Source organism: Microcebus murinus, chromosome 10, assembly GCF_040939455.1.
Source record: "Microcebus murinus isolate Inina chromosome 10, M.murinus_Inina_mat1.0, whole genome shotgun sequence".
Lineage (NCBI taxonomy): Eukaryota > Metazoa > Chordata > Mammalia > Primates > Cheirogaleidae > Microcebus > Microcebus murinus.
In genome coordinates, this window is record NC_134113.1 from 37,483,869 (window position 1) to 37,503,069 (window position 19,201).

The following is a 19,201-nucleotide window of genomic DNA, read 5'->3' on the forward strand; positions in this document are numbered from 1 at the left end:
TTTCTCTGATCAACACCTAAGTGCACATATAGGAATAACATTTATTGGGCGTCGGGCAGATGGGAGGGGGAGGAAGGGATGGGTATATACATACATAATGAGTACGATGGACACGCTTGAAGCTCTGACTCTGGGAGGAAGGGGGGAAGGCAACACACGTAACCTTAACATTTGTACCCCCATAATATGCTGAAATAAAAAATTTAACTCAGTTTCAAATTAGCTGTTATATTGGTCTCTTATGCACAGAAAATTTGGAGTTGATGGTATAGGGATGCCTCAGTATAAAGCAGATCACTACAGAATCATTTTATAGAAACAAATTTGGGAATGTTCTTGATGTAATCTAGTCTTAAAGTATTTTTGTAGCATTTTGAGATCTTAAGCTAACTTCATGTCTTTTCAGAGTTCTAGTCTTGAATTTATAAATGCATTTTATTTTGCCATTATTTTATAAGGAATTTCAGATCATTACACCCATCTCACTATTTTAGTGATGAAAAAGATGAAATGTAGACCTATCTGTTACTTTGCAAGATTATGAAGGTATTTGGCAGAGAGAGGCAAAATATTTTAAAGCAGTTAAGAAATGAGGGTGCAAAACTTCTTTTTCCTTTGCTCTTAGAGGCAAATGTATTGATGTGAAGATTGATAGAGTGATGTAGATTTATCTGTCCCACCAACCCCCAAGTTGCTGCTATTATAGATGGTAATCATCACACTTCTAGGAAAGGCAGTAGCCTTTTATAACATGGTATAAGCCAACAAGCAATGTTTCTCTCCAGCAACATTATGTCTGTTTGTATTCTGAAATATCTTTGTATTTATTTGATAAAGTTGAAATTAAATCTGAGCCTTTTCTAGTGAAGACTTTCCACGTGATGAGTGCTTAATTTTGGGGGATTGATACAATACAGTATTTTGATTAAGAGTCTAGACCTGGTTTCATTTCTTGGTCATCCCACTTACTCTGTCATACTCAAATAGTGGCATACTTGAAAAACATTGGGCAGTGGCTTTTAGAAAGAGGGCTGATTTCTTTCTGTAAAATGAAGGTTCTATCCACCCACAGTCTAGTGTTATTCTTAAATATATATGGATATGAAACTGAACTCAGCTGATTTGGGTTCTCTAAAGAGCTTTCTGGCTCATCCAGTTTGTTGACTTTTCTGTAGCTTTTCTCATCTCTTTCCAGGCCTACTCTTCATTGCTCCCATTTTTGTTTGTTTGTTTGTTTTATTAGTAACAGGGTAGTGACTTATTGGTGATCTTGGCTCCAGGTGTCTATTTTGGCAGGATATCTACTTAGGATGAGAGTGAGACTAAGACTCTCCAGATAGGCCTCCAATTTGCCTTGTCAAAGTTGGAGTGGGAACAGAAACTGCTCTGTCTGCATAGTTGACCTCTCTCTGAATTACTATCTAAACTCACATATTCTATTACTCATATAGGATACATATTTGTTTATAACTTCAAATTCAAAAACAACAGAGAGAAAATATTGGCATCATTGGTTGCTTTAAGGCTTTTTTTGAATAGGATAGAGAGAAAGATTTTGTTTCTTAGTATCGTCTATGAATCTGAGCCATTCAATGCAACAAATATTTAAAAATGAAGAATACAATGAGAATGTGAGTTTCACATAAGAGTGTGCTTTGTGAAAGGTTAGAGAATTTTAAGTTTCTGCTTTAAGTTTTTAAAATAATATGGAATGGTGATAATAGAAAATGAGAATTTAAAGAGTTTTATATTTTTAGCTATGATTTTATGCATCTTTACATTTTTCTAGATAATTCCAGTTTTTAAGATAAAAATTAATTTTCTGGCCGGGCGCTGTGGCTCACGCCTGTAATCCTAGCTCTTGGGAGGCCGAGGCGGGCGGATTGCTCAAGGTCAGGAGTTCGAAACCAGCCTGAGCAAGAGTGAGACCCCGTCTCTACTATAAATAGAAAGAAATTAATTGGCCAACTGATATATATATAAAAAAAAAAATTAGCCGGGCATGGTGGCGCATGCCTGTAGTCCCAGCTACCCGGGAGGCTGAGGCAGAAGGATCACTCGAGCCCAGGAGTTTGAGGTTGCTGTGAGCTAGGCTGACGCCACGGCACTCACTCTAGCCTGGGCAACAAAGCGAGACTCTGTCTCAAAAAAAAAAAAAAAAAAAATTAATTTTCTGATTAATACTTGATCAATAAAAAAATTTGGAAAATAAAACATGTAAAGAAAAGCCAAATTACTTGGGTAGATTTGTTGATCTTTTTACTTTTTCTGTGAACTATAATGTTTATTAAATTTTAAACTATAAGCTTAATTTATTTAATAAAAAAGGGTATATAGTCACATGGTACAAAATACAAAAGGCCTAAAATGTGTATGGTGAAAAAATCTTCTTCAGCTATTACCTTCTTCAGCTATGCCTTTCCTGGAGGCAACTAATGTTTTCTTTTCTTGTATATCCTTCCAGAACTAGTCTATAAACAAAATTGTATCTATATCTATGTATATGTATTCCTTTTTCACCTTTTATTCAAACAGTATAAGTTTTGCCTCTTTGCCCCTTTCACTTAACATTGTTGCGAGACTTCTGCAGTAGTACATAAAGAGCTTCCCTATTATTTTTTTTATAAATGCAGAATATTCCATTTTATAGATATACCATAATATTTCTAACTAACTCTTCTCAATGGTCATTTAGGTTCTTTGTAATCTTTTGCTATTATGAATGATGCAGTGTTGAAAAACTTAACATGTTCTTTTGCATATGTGTGTGTGAATCTGTAGGATAAAATCCAAGAACTAGAAATGTTGGGTGAAAAGGAATGTACATTTGTAATTTTGATGTGTCTGAAATATTCTTTGTAGGTATGCATGAGCATTATTTTGTTATTGAAGATTCTTTGTATATTAGTATTTTCAGTAGCATAGAGTTTTTTTTAAATTGTGCTTAATGGTTAACACACATTTTCCATTAATGGAAATCCTCAATAGTTAAATTTTTTTACTATTTTAAACAATACTGGAATAAGCTGAATCTAATTATAACCAAACATTAATCCAATTGAAGGGTATATCACCAGATAACAAGTTTGTTTATAATTAGCTTCAGTTTATATATTAATATCACAGCATTAATAATGTATTCTTTCATTTTATCATATCAGGTTGCAAATCATGATTTTAATTTGTTCCGTTGCTGTGATGATCACTTTGGTCATGTGACTAAGGTGGTGTGTGCCAGGCCTCACTATAAAATCATCCTTTTCCTTTCTGAAGTATTTTGTGGATAAGTGCTTTGAACCATCAAACTTTCTCTATATCTGTCCATCTTTCTATATCTGTCTTTGTTGACTCACTGTTAACTGTATTATCTGACAGGTTATATACCCTATTGGCATCTGTCTTAGTTTCCTATTGCTGCCATACAAATTACTACAAAGTTATGTCCTAAAACAACACAACTTTATCATCTTACAGTTCTGTAAATTAGAAATCTGACATGGGTCTTATTGGGCTTAAATCAAAGGGCTGAAATCAGGTCTGCATCCTTCTTGCATGCTCTAAGGGAGAATCTCTTTCCTTGTTTTTGCTGGCTCCTAAAGGCTAACCATATTCCTTGATCTATGGTCCCCTTCCTCCTTCAAAGCCAGCAACAGCCGATTGAGTCCATATCTCCTTGCATCATTCTGGCCTTTCTTCCAAAGTCACATCTCCCGCTGATGTTCCTCTGCCTTTCTCTCCCACTTTGAATGAAACCTTGTGATTACATTGGGCCCATCAAATGATCCAGGATAATCTCCCTATTTGGGATCAATTGATTAGTAAATGTAATTCCCCTTTTGCAGGTTATGGGGAGTGGAACTTGGGCATCTTTGAGGGTCATTATTCTACCTAGCACACCATCATTATTTATTGATATTAAAATTGTCCCAGATTTGGCCAGTGGTAGCCTCTTTAGACTTCTGTATCTTTTGCCTTATCTTCATCACTTGGAGCACTTTCTCGTTTTCTGGCATAATAACTTTTCAGCCCTGGCTTTGGAAACAGTCATTTCTCCTAGGAGCCCTGATTCCTTTTACTGGAAGATGATATTTTAGAAGCCAAGATTCTGGGCTCTAGATTTCAGATACTTCAGTTTCATTTTGGGGGGATATCACAATTACCAATCCCTCTTTCTGCATAGACCTACAAAATGTGTGTGTATGTGTGTGTGTGTGTACATATATATATATGTATGTAGCCTGTATTTACACCCCCCCCTCACGATCTGCTCTCTGCCTGCCTGACTACCTACCTATATCTATGTAGGTATTGAAACAAATTTATACCTCTACTTCCAATTCTAATCTAATATCACAGGCTTTATTCTAGTATTTGTGATTCCTTTTTGTGACATTGAGAAACTTGCTTCCCATTATCTTTAATATGTTTCTTATTCAGTCTTTTATGTCTATTAATAGTAACCTATCTCCCATTGCCACCTCTTCCATGCTTATGCCTTCCTAACCACAAGTGGGTTCTGACATCACATGTTGGCTCTGCCTGTGCATGAACACTTTCCTCAATTTTTTCAGGCTTGGGCATCTCATGCCAGGCTGCAGGATGTCCTTTACTTGGCTTAAATTTTGTCATTCTTTGACAGCCTGCTCTTCCCTAGGGTTTCTCTTTGTTCCTGCTCGGACTCTGAGACCTCATACTGGATTGGTCCTCCATGGGGAGGCCTCCTCAGGTTGATTTAGGTTTTGACATCTCCAGACCAGACTGCCACTGCATGTGGACATTCACTTCATCCTGCCTGAGCTCTGGCACAAAACACCCCTTGCCAGACTACTTCTCTGAGGGTACATATTCTTTACCCTTCTAGAGCTCTAACGCTGCGTTCTGAGCCACCCTCCTGAATGCATCACATATCACTTGAGACTCTGGCTGACCATTCATGGGACTCCCTCTCTGATCTTGCCCCAGGAATGAGGTCTTCCCTCCCCTAGTCACCCTCCTCATTTTGCTTAGGTTGTCTAGGCCAGGCCAAGTCCTTCTGCTGTATGAGCAGTCTCCTCAGTTTGGACTCTGTCTATGCCAAGTAGCTGTTCTTTATGTAGGATTCCAGTATTTCGATGCCCTGGTCTGAGCCACTGTTTCTTCCCCACCTTGTTCTGACCCACTTAATGGCTTTAGGATTGATTTATTAAGGAAAGAAAGGGGAAGGATGAGTTTTTCCTTTTAAAATCTTTCTTAATTTGATAAAGTTGTTGTTTAATTTTTTATTTTCCTAGTTATTTTATCAATTATACATTATAGAAGTTTTGTTCTGTAGCCATCTTCAACAAAGTGTCATAATAAATTATGCATACCAATATAAATATTTTAAGTTAGTCCTGATGGCCAGTTAGCATATTATGCTGTAATTTTACTGAGGGTTGTGGCTTTGTTGCTAGTTTATTTGAATAACTTCAGTATTATTTTGCTGTATTCTACTGAGCTTGTATTTGTCTGATCTTATTTCACATGTGCTATTATATTTGTTTATACATTAGAAGTTCTGATCTACCACTGCACCTGTAAAGACAGTGTTCATGGGATTTCCTTATTGACCATTCTAAGCTTAAATAAAGCAGAATGTTTTATTTGAACTTGCACAAAACATTGTGTGCTTTGCCAACTTTTTCTGAACTTTCCCTTTTCCTTCAGTAATATAAACCATCCCATTGCAAGGAAGATTATTTCAGGAAAAGTGTATTTAACATCAGTTGTATAATAGACACCGGGGTTATTGGAAGATCTAATTACATAGTCATTGAAACTTTTATGACCAGTCTTTATATCAGTCTTAACTGTTGTACTTTTTACAAGCAGTTTCAGTGATACTGGTACAGCAGTTCCCCTTATCTAAGGGGGAAAATATGTTCTAAGACCCCTAATGGATGCCTGAAATCCCGTATCTCCCCTGGATAATACTGAACTCTATATTTAGTATGCACCAGTTTCTTTGTCCTTCTTTACAATTTCATGGATGGATTAGTTCTTACCATAGATCTTAGCAGCTGCAGAATATGATTTTTTTCTTTCCTTATTAAATTGATAACTTTTATCTTCTAACTTAAAGGAACACTTTACAGCTTTTCTTTGTCATATCTGAATTGCCAGAATCACTGCTCTTGTGCTTTGGGGCCATCATTAAGTAAAATAAAAGTTACTTGAGTACAGTCACTGCGGTACCACAACAGTCGATCTGATAACCAAGATGGCTGCTAGTAGATTAAGTGTATTCACCACCGATCTGCTGGACAAAGGGATGATTCATGTCCTGGGCAGGATGGAGCAGGATGGCACCAGACTTCATCATGCTACTCACAGTAGTTCACAACTTATAACTTATGAATTATTTCTGGATTTTCCATTTAGTATTTTCATACTGAGGTTGACCATAGTTAACTGAAACCACAGAAAGTGAAACCTTGGATAAAGGGAGAGGGACTACTGCATTTCTTCATTTTTTTTCTACATTTGGAATGGAACTGTCAGCTTTAACAGTTACAGTAGTTATTAAAGTTCTTCGTAATTATATAGTTAAGTTGTTTTGCTTGGAAATTTTTGTGGCCACAGAAATATAGAGGTTTCTAGTTAACAAATCTAAGGTGGAGTTTATATGTGTGTAGAATTTTGTTCTAATATGCAGGAATGTCACTTTCTACCTTAAAATTATATTTCAATTAACATAACATCCTCTAACGATCTTGTATGTGGAATCTAAAAAATGTCAGACTCATGGAACTAGAGAGTAGAATGGTGGCTGGGGTGTGGGTAGGAGAAAGGAGAAGTGTTGGTCAGTGGGTACAGAGTTGCAGTTAGATAGTAGTAAATTCTGTTCTATTGCACAGCAAGGTGACTATAAATTAACAATAATGTATATTTCAAAATAGGTAAAAGAGGAAGTTTTAAATGTTCTCACCACAAAGGAATGATAAATATTTGAAGTGATGGATATGCTAATTACTCTGATTTGATTCGATCTTTCCACACTGTATACATGTATCAAAATATCTCTTTATATCCCATAAACATACACAATTATTATTTGTCAATTAAAAATAAAATAAAACTCAGCCAAGTGCAGTGGCTCATGCCTGTAATCCTAGCACTCTGGGAGGCCGAAGCAGGTGGATTGCTCGAGGTCAGGAGTTCGAAACCAGCCTGAGCAAGAGTGAGACCCCATCTTTACTATAAATAGAAAGAAATGAATTGGCCAACTAATATATATAGAAAAAATTAGCTGGGCATGGTGGCGCATGCCTGTAGTCCCAGCTACTGGGGAGGCTGAGGCAGGAAGATTGCTTGAGCCCAGGAGTTTGAGGTTGCTGTGAACTAGGCTGACGCCACGGCACTCACTCTAGCCTCGGCAACAAAAAAATAAATAAAATAAATAAAAATAAAATAAAACTATTATAATTATAAAAAAACTATTATAATTATAAAGGACTATTTTGATGGACTATATGGGTTGATTTTGGTTTTTCTCACTAACATTTCTAATTTCAGACATGCCCAGTTTTATCGTTTTCTCAGGGATATAGAGATCACTTTAAACTGCATCTATAATTGTCGATTTTGATTATACATCAGAAGCAGACTACTGCCCCTCCTAAATCTCCAGTAATACTCATGTAATATTGGTTATCCAAGTTGGGGAACATTCCATTGTTAAGGTTTATAATTCGATTAGTAGATTCTTAAGCTACGTAGTGCATAGTCTCTAATAAAAGAGCATGTTCAAATCTACCAATAAAGAGTAAACTTAAGTGTTATCTGCCTGCTTTAGAATTTTAACTATTGAAATATTAGTTATATAGAAATAAGTATAGCTTAAGTTCTCATTGTGTATATATCTCAAACATGACATGGTGTGATTTGATCAACTATGTCAGAGTTCTAATTTTATCAGCTGCACCAAGTCAGCTCTGTAGAAATACTGTATAAAACTTACTAAAGGTATGTTTAAGTGACTAGTTGTTTAAAAAAAACCCTGTAAAATGTAGAAATCTGATATTATTACATGACTTTCTATTAGTGTACTTAACTCGAAACTTGTCTGATACTGTCTTTAAGTCATTTATAGTTAGGTCAATGTGTAAAATTTGTATAATAGCACTATAGTTTAGTGTTGCTGAAAATGCCCTTTGTTTCACATATCTGTATTTGTTAAAATTCTGCTGTATGTTTGTGTTAGTCTAAGTTTTACCATGTTACAGAAAATACCTATTTCAAGCATCAGAAGTATTCATTGCCAGGTTATTCATACCATAACAATTGATAACAAAATCAGTCCAGTAAAGGCTTTTCTCATTTAGCAATTCTGCTGATACGGGCAATCAAGCTGCTGTGGCATGTTCAGAAATATTTCAAGTATAACCAAAATAAGAGAGATAGGATGTTTTGGAACTTTGTTTTGGAGATTCTGGCATTATTAGCATTTTTTCTTATGCATAGACAGACATCATTTAAGATATATGCCCTAGGTTCTTTATTTTTTTTATATGCCTTAGTTCATATTGCATAATATTAGGGAATTTTGTAAAAGAAAATCTCTGTAAAATGTTAATTGAAATACTATTTGGGAAACTCTAGGAGAAAAAGTTCTATATGAAATCATAGTCATCTATGTTTAATAAAATGTGCTTTGAGTGAATATACATAAGCCTAATGTTTCTTTTTGCTTTAAATAAGTATTGATTTAACACATTAGCTGTTAAGCTTTCAAGAATAATTTAAAAAGTAGATTTTATAAAATATTTTCTTAGCTCTTATTCACTAGACACACTATATTTTAATAATGGGGGATCTGTTTTATGTGTTTGGTACACAAAGTACAAAGATTCATCTGCCTCTCATCATTTAGGGGATACCTCCTTAATGACAGGTAGATAAAAAAATCTATTTAAAGTTTACTAGCTAGGATTTGCTGTCCCTGCTGTAAGAATAGTGGATGCCCAGGGAGAGTTAAAATAAACTGTTAAAGCATGGCTTCCCTAGAGGTAATCCTATTTGCAGGGTCAAGCCACACATGTGGACCCTCTAGTGTTCTGTCACCTGGTTACTTGCAGCAACTGGTTATTTCCCAAGTGCTGCTTTTTCTGTAACTGCAGATTACTAAGGAAGTTATTTCCCTAAGTTGTCAATATATATTGTATACCAAGTGACCAGGGTGTTTGGGGAAAAGGAATCAAAGGGGGGGGGGGCTCTTTGTCTGCCAAAAGCTTATATTTTACTTAGAACATAAAACATATACATGAAAAATTTAGATGAAGTTATAGTAAATTAAGTGATTTAGGCTGTTGTAATGGGAATTTATTGACTTGGAATAATTAGACTTATTAGAATTCCATATCCCAGTTAGGTTTTTTTTGTTGTTGTATTAACTATCAAATTAAATTGAAAGCCTGTTGTGAAAGGGTTATGCTAATTGCTTTACTTACTTACAACATTTAATCTCCATAGTAACCCAATAAAATAAGCATTGTTGTTCTGTTTTAGAGATGAGGAGATAGAGACTGATAGAAGTTAAACCTATAGACTTACAGCCACTGAGTAGACTTGTCTGGTTAGGACTTTTGTCTGATTCTTCCTCTTAATCATATACAGTTTACTGTACTTTTTCTCCTCACTGGTAGTCTTTTATTGCATGATGCAGTCAGTATTTACTGTTTTACTCTGGAATTAGTCATCTTACAAAGATTTTATTCTTTCATTTTAACCAGATCAGAAATTCTTTAATTGTAAGGTCTCTCTTGGAGACTTAATGATTAACTAGGAAAAAAGTTTATTATCAGTTTTTAAAGACTCATCATTTGATTTCGATCTGTTTTATTAAGATGAAAATACAAAAATGTTTGTAGAGCCCAGACTTACAAAAGACTAAAAAGAGAAATGACTGCCTAGTTAGTTTTAGTTGCAAAGTAATACTTTTTCCACCTCAATGGTTAATGCTAGCTTTCAGCAATCTTTTTTGGTAGCTTAGAATAGGACAATGAAACATCCTTTCTCTCTTTCACTTTTAGCTGTACATATAGTCTTTAAAGATAAGCATTAGACACTAAATGTATGTGAATTGTAGCTTTTTTTAAAAAATTGAGTGTGTTAAAAAAAGACAAAGGGACTATATAAAGAATTTAATGGTTGTATTTTTTAATGCCCATTGACTTCCAAAAGGATTTAAGCTGACTGGTTAATGAATGATGCCCTCCTTGATCATTTTCCAAGCTTTTAAAATACTTCCATAGTAAAAAAAATTGTAAGCAAATGATTGGTTTGGACTGAAAAATCTGATGCAGAGTCTTGGTTTTTTTTTGACCAGCAATGTGAATTTTTGAAAATAACAATTGCTTTAAGTTGGGTCTTTCAAAATTAGATATTCTTTATCAACTGTTTTATATAATCAGAAATTGTGTGTACATATACACCCAAACTGACTTGTAATTATTTTTACTTTATAGGAGTCATCCAGAACAGTTTCAGGCAGATTCAAGAGGTAAGAATCCTTACATTATGACTTGCAGCATATTGTAGACATGGGTATAACATCTGTCTGACTGTGACTTAACTAGAACTGTTTAAAGCAGCTCTTTAAAAAATAAGAAACATTAATATTGTGCTTTTAAAAAGAAATCATGTTATATGCAGAAGTGTAATGTCTGTCTGACCAAGACTTATTCTAACATACCCTGCAATCTTTGAAAACTGTCTACACCATGAATTTGCATAGGTCTGATAACTTTTGCAAAATAAAAACTTAGAATTGCTTTTTCTTGGGTATTTAAACATTAAAAATACAAGTAGACTACCTGTATTAGTCAGCTCTGGTTGCTATAACAAAATAACATACATTGACTGGGTGACTTAAAACAATAGGAATATATTTTCTCTCAGGTCTGGAGGCTGCCAGTCCTCACAGTGCCACCATGGTCACATTCTGGTGAGGACTGTCTTCCTGGCTTGCAGATGGCTGCTTTCTTGCTATGTTGTCACACGGCAGAGAGATGTTGGGGAGAGAAAGAGACAGAGGAAGGGCAAGCTCTCTGATGTTCCTTTTTATAAAGGGCACAAATCCTATCATGAGGGCCATACCCCCTTGACCTCATCTAAACCTAATTAGCTCCCAAAGGCCCCATCTCCAAATACCATCACATTGAGGGGTAGGGCTTCAACACGTGAATTTTGGAGGAGGCACAATTCAGTCCATTGTGCTACCTCTGCACAGTGAGTATCACTTCTACCAGAGAATGTGTCTGTGTGTGTACATGTATAGGAAGAAAATCAGAATTAGGCATTAGAAATTTTTCAGTGGAGCTGTCTGGGATATTAGATTCCTTTTCTGTTGAGACCATAAAGTTTGCAGAAGCATATGGTCATACTTGTGCTAATAATCATAGAATGAAAAATCTTATTGAGTGCTTATCATGTCTAAGATGCTTTACATAGAGATTTCATTCAGTTAGGTAACAGTATTTACTTCCATTTTATAGATGAGGGAAGTGGGGTTAAAGAAGTAGAATAATTTTCCTGGAATTACAAACCCTAGTCCATAGCAGAATCAGGATTTGAACTAAGGCAGCCTGACTCCAGAAGGTACATGCTTACTAACTATACAAGCCCATCTGCCTGGATTTATAGATATAAAACTTTTGTTTTTTATCTATTTATATGTTAAAGTTTAGAATACTTTGTTATATTCCATTTAAAATTTTTATTAATTGATTAATTATTAATTGACAGGAAGACTAATTTTAATACTAAGTCATATATAAATAAGATTTTTATTTTTATCATGGGCCATAGTATCTGTTAAAAGTAGAGAAAGATAAGGAAGCCAGGATAATTACTCAGAGTAAATAGGTCTGAAACCATTTCTGGCACACAGAAAAATATTTAATATGTTTGCTACTGCTACTGCTTTTAGTTTCATTTTTTAGTAGTTTTGATATAGGTATAATAAAACCTGTTCTTGTAAGCTTATCAGACATTTGTATGTTGCTTGATAATTTTTACTTACCTTACCATAAATAGTTTAAACTGAAAAGAATCCTTTTTCTTTTTGCCAGAAATCATTGTGAAATAGCCTCGATTTGGCCTGTTCTCAGACTACCTTCTCACACCAAAAAAATTTTTTTTTTTTTTTTTTTGAGACAGAGTCTCGCTTTGTTGTCCAGGCTAGAGTGAGTGCCGTGGCGTCAGCCTAGCTCACAGCAACCTCAAACTCCTGGGCTCCAGTGATCCTTCTGTCTCAGCCTCCCGAGTAGCTGGGACTACAGGCATGCGCCACCATGCCCGGCTAATTTTTTTTTTTATATATATATCAGTTGGCCAATTAATTTCTTTCTATTTATAGTAGAGACGGGGTCTCGCTCTTGCTCAGGCTGGTTTTGAACTCCTGACCTTGAGCAATCCGCCCGCCTCGGCCTCCCAAGAGCTAGGATTACAGGCGTGAGCCACAGCGCCCGGCCACCAAAAAAATTTTTATCATCAGTTTTTGGTTTGGGGAGTAAAGATAGACTGTGATAACTTATCAAGTTTGTTGTATCAATATTAGATATTCAGTTCTTGTTAAATAATAGAGCCTAAAATTATGAATGGGACTTTTCCGATTTGTGTTTTTTAATTAGAATCAATAGCAGAATAATTTTCTTATAAATCCTGATTAGAAGCTTTATTTATATGTCACTTTGTTAAAGCAGGAAGAAAATTTTTCCCATTGTGTAAATTTTTATATTTAAGTCTTTGAGACCATTGTTTTACTTATGAGATGTTTGCATCTATGTACTTTAATTTTTATTGCCTAGAGCAGCAGTCTCCTACCCCCAGGCCGTGGCTCAGGAGGCCTGTTAGGAACTGGGGCGCACATCACTGCCTGAACTTCCACCCCCATCCCCCATGGAAAAAATGTCTTCCGTGAAACTTAGTAACTGGGTGGCACAGTAGGAGTAGCGTGGCAGGCAAGCAAGCCAGCGAAGCTGCAAAGCTTCATCTATATTTACAGCCCCTCAGCCCATCGCTGGCATCACTGCCTGAGCTCTGCACCTCCCACCACCTGTGGAAAACTTCTTCTCTTCCATGAAACCAGTCGCTAGTGTAAACTGGTACCAGAACATTTGGGGACGGCTGGCCTAGAGCATGTGGTTTGTAACTTTTCAGCTTTCAAAAGTTTAGCCCTGTTTAATAGTGTTACAAATATTTTAAAGTTTCAAGTCATTTTTCATTGATTCGCGGCCACTGTTTTAATGCCATCTAAAATAAAAAAAGAGAGAGAGAGAGAGAATGCTAGCAAACAAAAATAAAAAATCCCAAAGCCTAGAATCTATATCTGAAATTATCTACTTATCTAGTAGAAATGTATTACACTTCATATCAACAGTTTATTATTTTCATTAATCTGTCAGCAAGTCGTAGCAGTGACTACAGAATGGATGCTTTTTGCTGAGGGTGTCTGCTGAGTAATGGAGATTTAAAAAAGAGAAATGAGCTAAAAGATAGAAATTTGGCATCATTTTCTTAGAAAATAGTTCCATTAAGCCAAATAACTTATATATACAGCTGGAAATAACTTTTAAAAGGTCATTAGTGGGTTCACGCACCCAGAAGATTAGTTTGTACGTGTGCTCTTATAAATTATGAATTAAATTTATATTTTTTATAGTTTGTAATTTTTTTCTCACAAATATCAATAATGTACTTTTCCAGCACTGACTATTAAGTGCTTGGTCTAGTTATGCTATATTTTAAAAACTGAATTGATTCTTGTTTAGAATATATCTTATACATTCACTGTTTTCCTTTTTAAAAAGTACTTAAATAACTTAAGGGAAATATTTGGAGGTAATGATCATGAAATTTCTGAAACTTAAGGTTTAGTAAAGATCAATCAATGTCATATATTTGTGAGTTTTTTATTTTCTTCAATATGTACTTAACAGGGTGTTTACTTGGTTAAGTTTATAGTGCATTGGTTAAAATTTAAAAAAAAAGAGAAAGAAACAAGGCAAAACAGTGCTTTAAGACTTGCAAAAGGCCATATTAGCCAGGGTATATATAATTTACCATTCATAAAGAATGGGGGAAACAAGTAAAGACAAATATTAAGTTTTATTATTCTCACATAGTAATTAACTGATTCTTATGTTTTCACAAATATGTTTAAATCAGTATTAATTATTTTATTAAGTAACATTTATGCAAAGTAATGAGTGCTTCCCAGCACTCCCCACCCACCTACCCAAGTAACCTTAATTGATATAATAGTTTGTAAAACACCTTCACATACCTTATCCATCAATAGTCTCATCAGACAGTAGCCAGGTAGCATCTTCTCTCTCAGATGAAAAAAAGGATTTAGTTCAGTGAACTCTTTTACCACATTCCCTCTGAACAGAAATTGATTGAGTTACAAGAGAGGAAATACTACTAGTTTTTTTTAATAAAGAGCATGGACACATCAAGATGTGAATGTTAGAAAAAATTAACCCTCACTTAGCCAATATGTAGATGCAGACCCTATTTCAAATCTGCAGTGTTTCACATTATTATTGTAGTTTTTTTTTTTTTTTTTTTTTTGAGACAGAGTCTCACTTTGTTGCCCAGGCTAGAGTGAGTGCCGTGGCGTCAGCCTGGCTCACAGCAACCTCAATCTCCGGGGCTCAGCGATCCTACTGCCTCAGCCTCCCGAGTAGTTGGGACTACAGGCATGCGCCACCATGCCCGGCTAATTTTTTGTATATATATTTTTAGTTGGTCAATTAATTTATTTCTATTTTTTTGGTAGAGACGGGGTCTCGCTCAGGCTGGTTTCGAACTCCTGATCTTGAGCAATCCGCCCGCCTCGGCCTCCCAAAGTGCTAGGATTACAGGCGTGAGCCACCACGCCCGGCATTATTGTAGTTTTATAATTCATGTAACTTCATCAGGACTTTTCTTATATTTTCAATTACTGAAAATAATCAGGATAGAAATTTTATACAATTTAAAAATTGTTTCCTTTATTTTAAAATAATACCGATCATTGAAAATTTGAGAAATGTAGAAAATTAGGATTAGAAAAGCTCACCCATAATCCAACCACCCAAGTCAAACACTATTAGCATTATTTTTCTTTTTTATTACCAATTTATTTTTCTAGGCTTTTTATTTATATGACTGTGAGCATAATAAATGTACAGTTTCACATTCTGGTTTTCTTTTTACCAAATGTAACATGGGTATCTTCAACCTTTAGTTTCTCTAAACAATGGCTGATATCAACTGAGGGATTTCTGCTTTTTCAATAAAGGGTAGCACAAATACAGCAGAGATCCTCACTATCGCTGCTTTGGGCACCAATAATTTCTTTCTTCTTTATTTGGATAAAATGTGACCATGATTCTTTTTCTTAAGGGTCAGCTTTCTCTTCCACAATCAATTCTGCAGTAATACTTGTTTTGGAAATACAAATTTGTCCCAGTTGATACATTTGGGAACAGTTTGACCCTAATTTAAATTTTGCCTTTGCTTATGCTCAATTTTTTCACGAGAAACACTAAGTGGATGGAGAAAGCTGTACCCAGCTCCACCAAGCTACATAGAAATACACAAAATGCTCTCTGGCACATACTGCAAACATCTACCAGCTACCTCAGTATGAGCCACAGCCTTCCTTCCACAAGTGATATTACAGCTTCCAGTCTGATTTCAGGTAACCCTTCTTCCTACTCACACTTCAAAATAACTTACAAGCTACAACCCTTGTGATGCTAGTCAACTTCCAAAAGCGAACTTCACTTCTTTTTCAAGATAAGTTGCCATATTTATGTATTTCTTAACCATTTAACATGGGTAAAACTGTGCTGCTTTTATTAGGTTCCTATTCTTTTTCTTTAATGTATCACTGATGAAATTTTTAAGCATTGTGCCTCTAGCCCAATTTCCCCCATAATCCCTGTGTTTTTATTGAGTGATTTTGCATAACACATATGTTGTATTTTGGCAGAACTAACTCTGGGTAGGTGGTTTGCCATTGTGTAAATGGGAAGACTTGTACTTAACATAAATTGCATTTAATTTGAGACACTGTGCAGTGCTCTAAGGATACAGATGTTAGAATAGGAAGAGATTTGAGAGTAAATTAAACCTCATGACATTTTCTGATAACACTGCATAGGTTATTTCCCACTCTGTTCCTGTCTAAGCCAACAGACACATTAATGTTATCATGTAGGCATGTGAAACCAGGTAAAGGTTAACTTGAGACACCATCAGCTGGAAAAATTAAGTGGAGGGACAATTGATTAATGCTTTCAGGTGGAAAGGATGGCACTGGGTCAGAAGAATGGGTGTGGTTTCTGACAGGACGTAAGCTGTGGAGAGAGTGAAAGGGCCAGCTTGATTCAGACACTGGTAAGATTAGACAGGATTCTATGGTGAGAGGATTACCTTTTAAATTTTTTGAATTTTTATTATGGCAAAATAGACATTATTCTAACCATTTTATAGTACACAATTCAGTGGTATTATGTACGTTCTTAATGTGTAACTATCAGTAGTCCAGTTCCAGAACTTTTTCATCACCCCAAAAGTAAAACCTGCCCTTTTAAATCAGTCACTCTGTATTCACCCTCCCCAAACCCCCTGGCAACCATTTCTGTCTCTATGGATTTGCCTATTTGTGATAGTCCATATAAATGGGATCATACAATATTTGGCCTTTTGTGTCTAACAACTTTTACTTAGCATAATATTTTCAAGGTTTTCTGTATTCTAGTGTGTATCAGGACTTTATTTCTTTTTGTGGCTGACTAATATTCCATTCATTTTATGGATATTCTACATTTTGTTTTAGAAAAGGATCACTTTTAAAACTTAGATACTGTATCTTAGATTATCATCTTAACTCTGTTCTTTTTGAACTAGTATGCAGAGAAGTTTAGACATTTAGTTCTCACTTGATTCTCAAGCTCTTTCACGGGTAATTGAATAGAAACTATTTAAGTTTAGAAAGAGAATTAATTTATTTAGAAACATAGTTTTAATTCCAGATTTAAGATGTTGCAACACAATTATGTCAACTTTTTTCTATGTATAACTTTTTAAAAATATTATTTTAAAACCAGTAGTTCTTGTTTGCATATATGCTTTGAGAACTACCAAGTCGACAGAAATTTCCTTCGTTTATTCGTTAAGGATCAAACCAGAAAAATCAGCCAAAATCTTTAATGTGAGAAATCCAGACTAAAGAGGACCAAATATATCTCCCAGTAGTTGGAGAGAGACCGTCTTCTTGGACTACATGTGACCCTTTCTAAGAAATCTATTCTTTTTCAAGATCCATTATTTCTATATTAGCATATGTTCTATGTTTTACCAAATGCTGTCATGCACGCAATAGCTGCATCTCATTTGGTTAATGGATTTTTGGAAAAGGAGATGAAAGTCACAAAATAATATTCTAAAATAAGTTGGGATACTGGTACATTTGGTGGACTGGTGGATATGTGAACTTCCCTATGTCATAAATATTCTTAGCTAAGATTTATATATTTGCCATGTACCAGGTACTATTTAAAGTACTTTCCATACAGTTAATTCCCTGATAGTCCTATGGCGGGGGTACTTTTATTATCCCCATTTTACAAATAAACTGAGGCACAGTGACATTTAATGACTAATGTGAAATTAAACTTATATTAATAGGCACATTTTGTCAGCATATGTTGCTTTACCTCATGGTAGTATTAATTTGCCTAGTATAGGTAACAAATGCGTGCAGTGTGGACATTTGATTTAATTAGTTTATTTAGACTCTGAGTAACTGGAAGATACCAGTAACTGAATTTTTTTGTTTGTTTACATAGGTGTTTTTGTTTTTTTTAAAGTAACTTCTATATGTATGTCTCTGAATTTCAGAGTCTTTTCAGCTCTCTTTACTTTTGTCTAGCTATAGTACAGTAGAAAATAACTTTTATTCTTAATTATGATCTTTAAGTCTAACAAGATGTAAAGTATCTTCTTAATTGTGAAGGAGAAACTATGTAATAATATTTGGTATAATTTTAAGTGCATTTTATGTACAATTTTTTTTAAAATTAAACTGAACATGCTATTTCCTTCCTATTCTCTTTTTTCAAGAGCTTTATTGAGATGTAGTTCAAATAGCGTAAAACTCACCTTTGAAAAGTGTACAGTTCAGTTTTTACAACATTCACAATGTTAAACAACCATCACCACTATCTAGTTCCAGAATTTGTTTTCCTCCTCCAAAGGGAAACCTTGTACCCATGAAGCAGTCAGTCTTCATTGTTCCCCTCTCCCAAGCCCCTAGCAACCAGTAATCTGTTTTCTGTCTTTATAGACTTGTCTACACTGGATATTTCATTTAAATGGGATTGTATAGTTTGTGGCCTTTTGTGTCTGTCTTCTTTCACTTAGCATAATGTTTTCAAGATTTATGCATATTGCAGCATGCATGGTTATACCACATTATGTTTAACCATTTGGAGTAACATAATGGACATGTTGGACTGTTTATTATACTTTTTGGCTATTATGAATTACTATATATATTATACAATGACCATTCACTTACAAGCTTTTGTGTGATCCAATTTATTTTTAGTATGCAGAAGTTTTTCATATTGCTTAGTTGAATGTTTTTCCAAAACACCAAAATGGACATTTATATGTCAATTATTAAATAGTTCTGAGATGCAAGGTACTCTCTCTGCTTGCCTGTTTAGGAGACTCATATTAAGATAATAATGAGAAGGGGGAAGGGGAGCAAGGGCAATATACATAACCTTAACATTTGTACCCCCATAATATGCTGAAATAAAAAAAAAGATAATGAGAAAAGTATAATTTTAGCTGTTCTTACTGGATATAATGAACTACATTTGGAAGAATGTTTTCTTCTCTGGATTTGTTTTGTCTAGCTTTCAGGTGGTGATGTTTGAGCAAACAGATATATTTCATCTTTTTAGGATAATTCTCTATATTTAGTACACCAAAAATGAGCATGTGTGATATGATATTCCCTAACTGGAAAAATCAAATTTTTATCAGTGAGATAGGTTATAAACTATAATGTATTGGTATAAAAAGTTACAATGTAACCATTAAAATGATGCTATAGAAGAATATTAATTAATAGGAAAATTATTACCTACTTACATTAAATGAGGAGGAGGGAGAG

At 34.8% G+C, this 19,201-nt stretch overlaps 1 protein-coding gene across 1 annotated transcript in view; it reads left to right on the plus strand.

Moving 5' to 3' along the window:
- PAWR (pro-apoptotic WT1 regulator) overlaps positions 1–19,201 on the plus strand; it is a 118,039-nt gene that overhangs the window by 57,388 nt on the left and 41,450 nt on the right. The window contains exon 3 of the mRNA XM_012750334.3: positions 10,485–10,519. Within this exon, the coding sequence (XP_012605788.2) occupies positions 10,485–10,519 (35 nt within the window). The remainder of the gene's footprint in view (positions 1–10,484; positions 10,520–19,201) is intronic.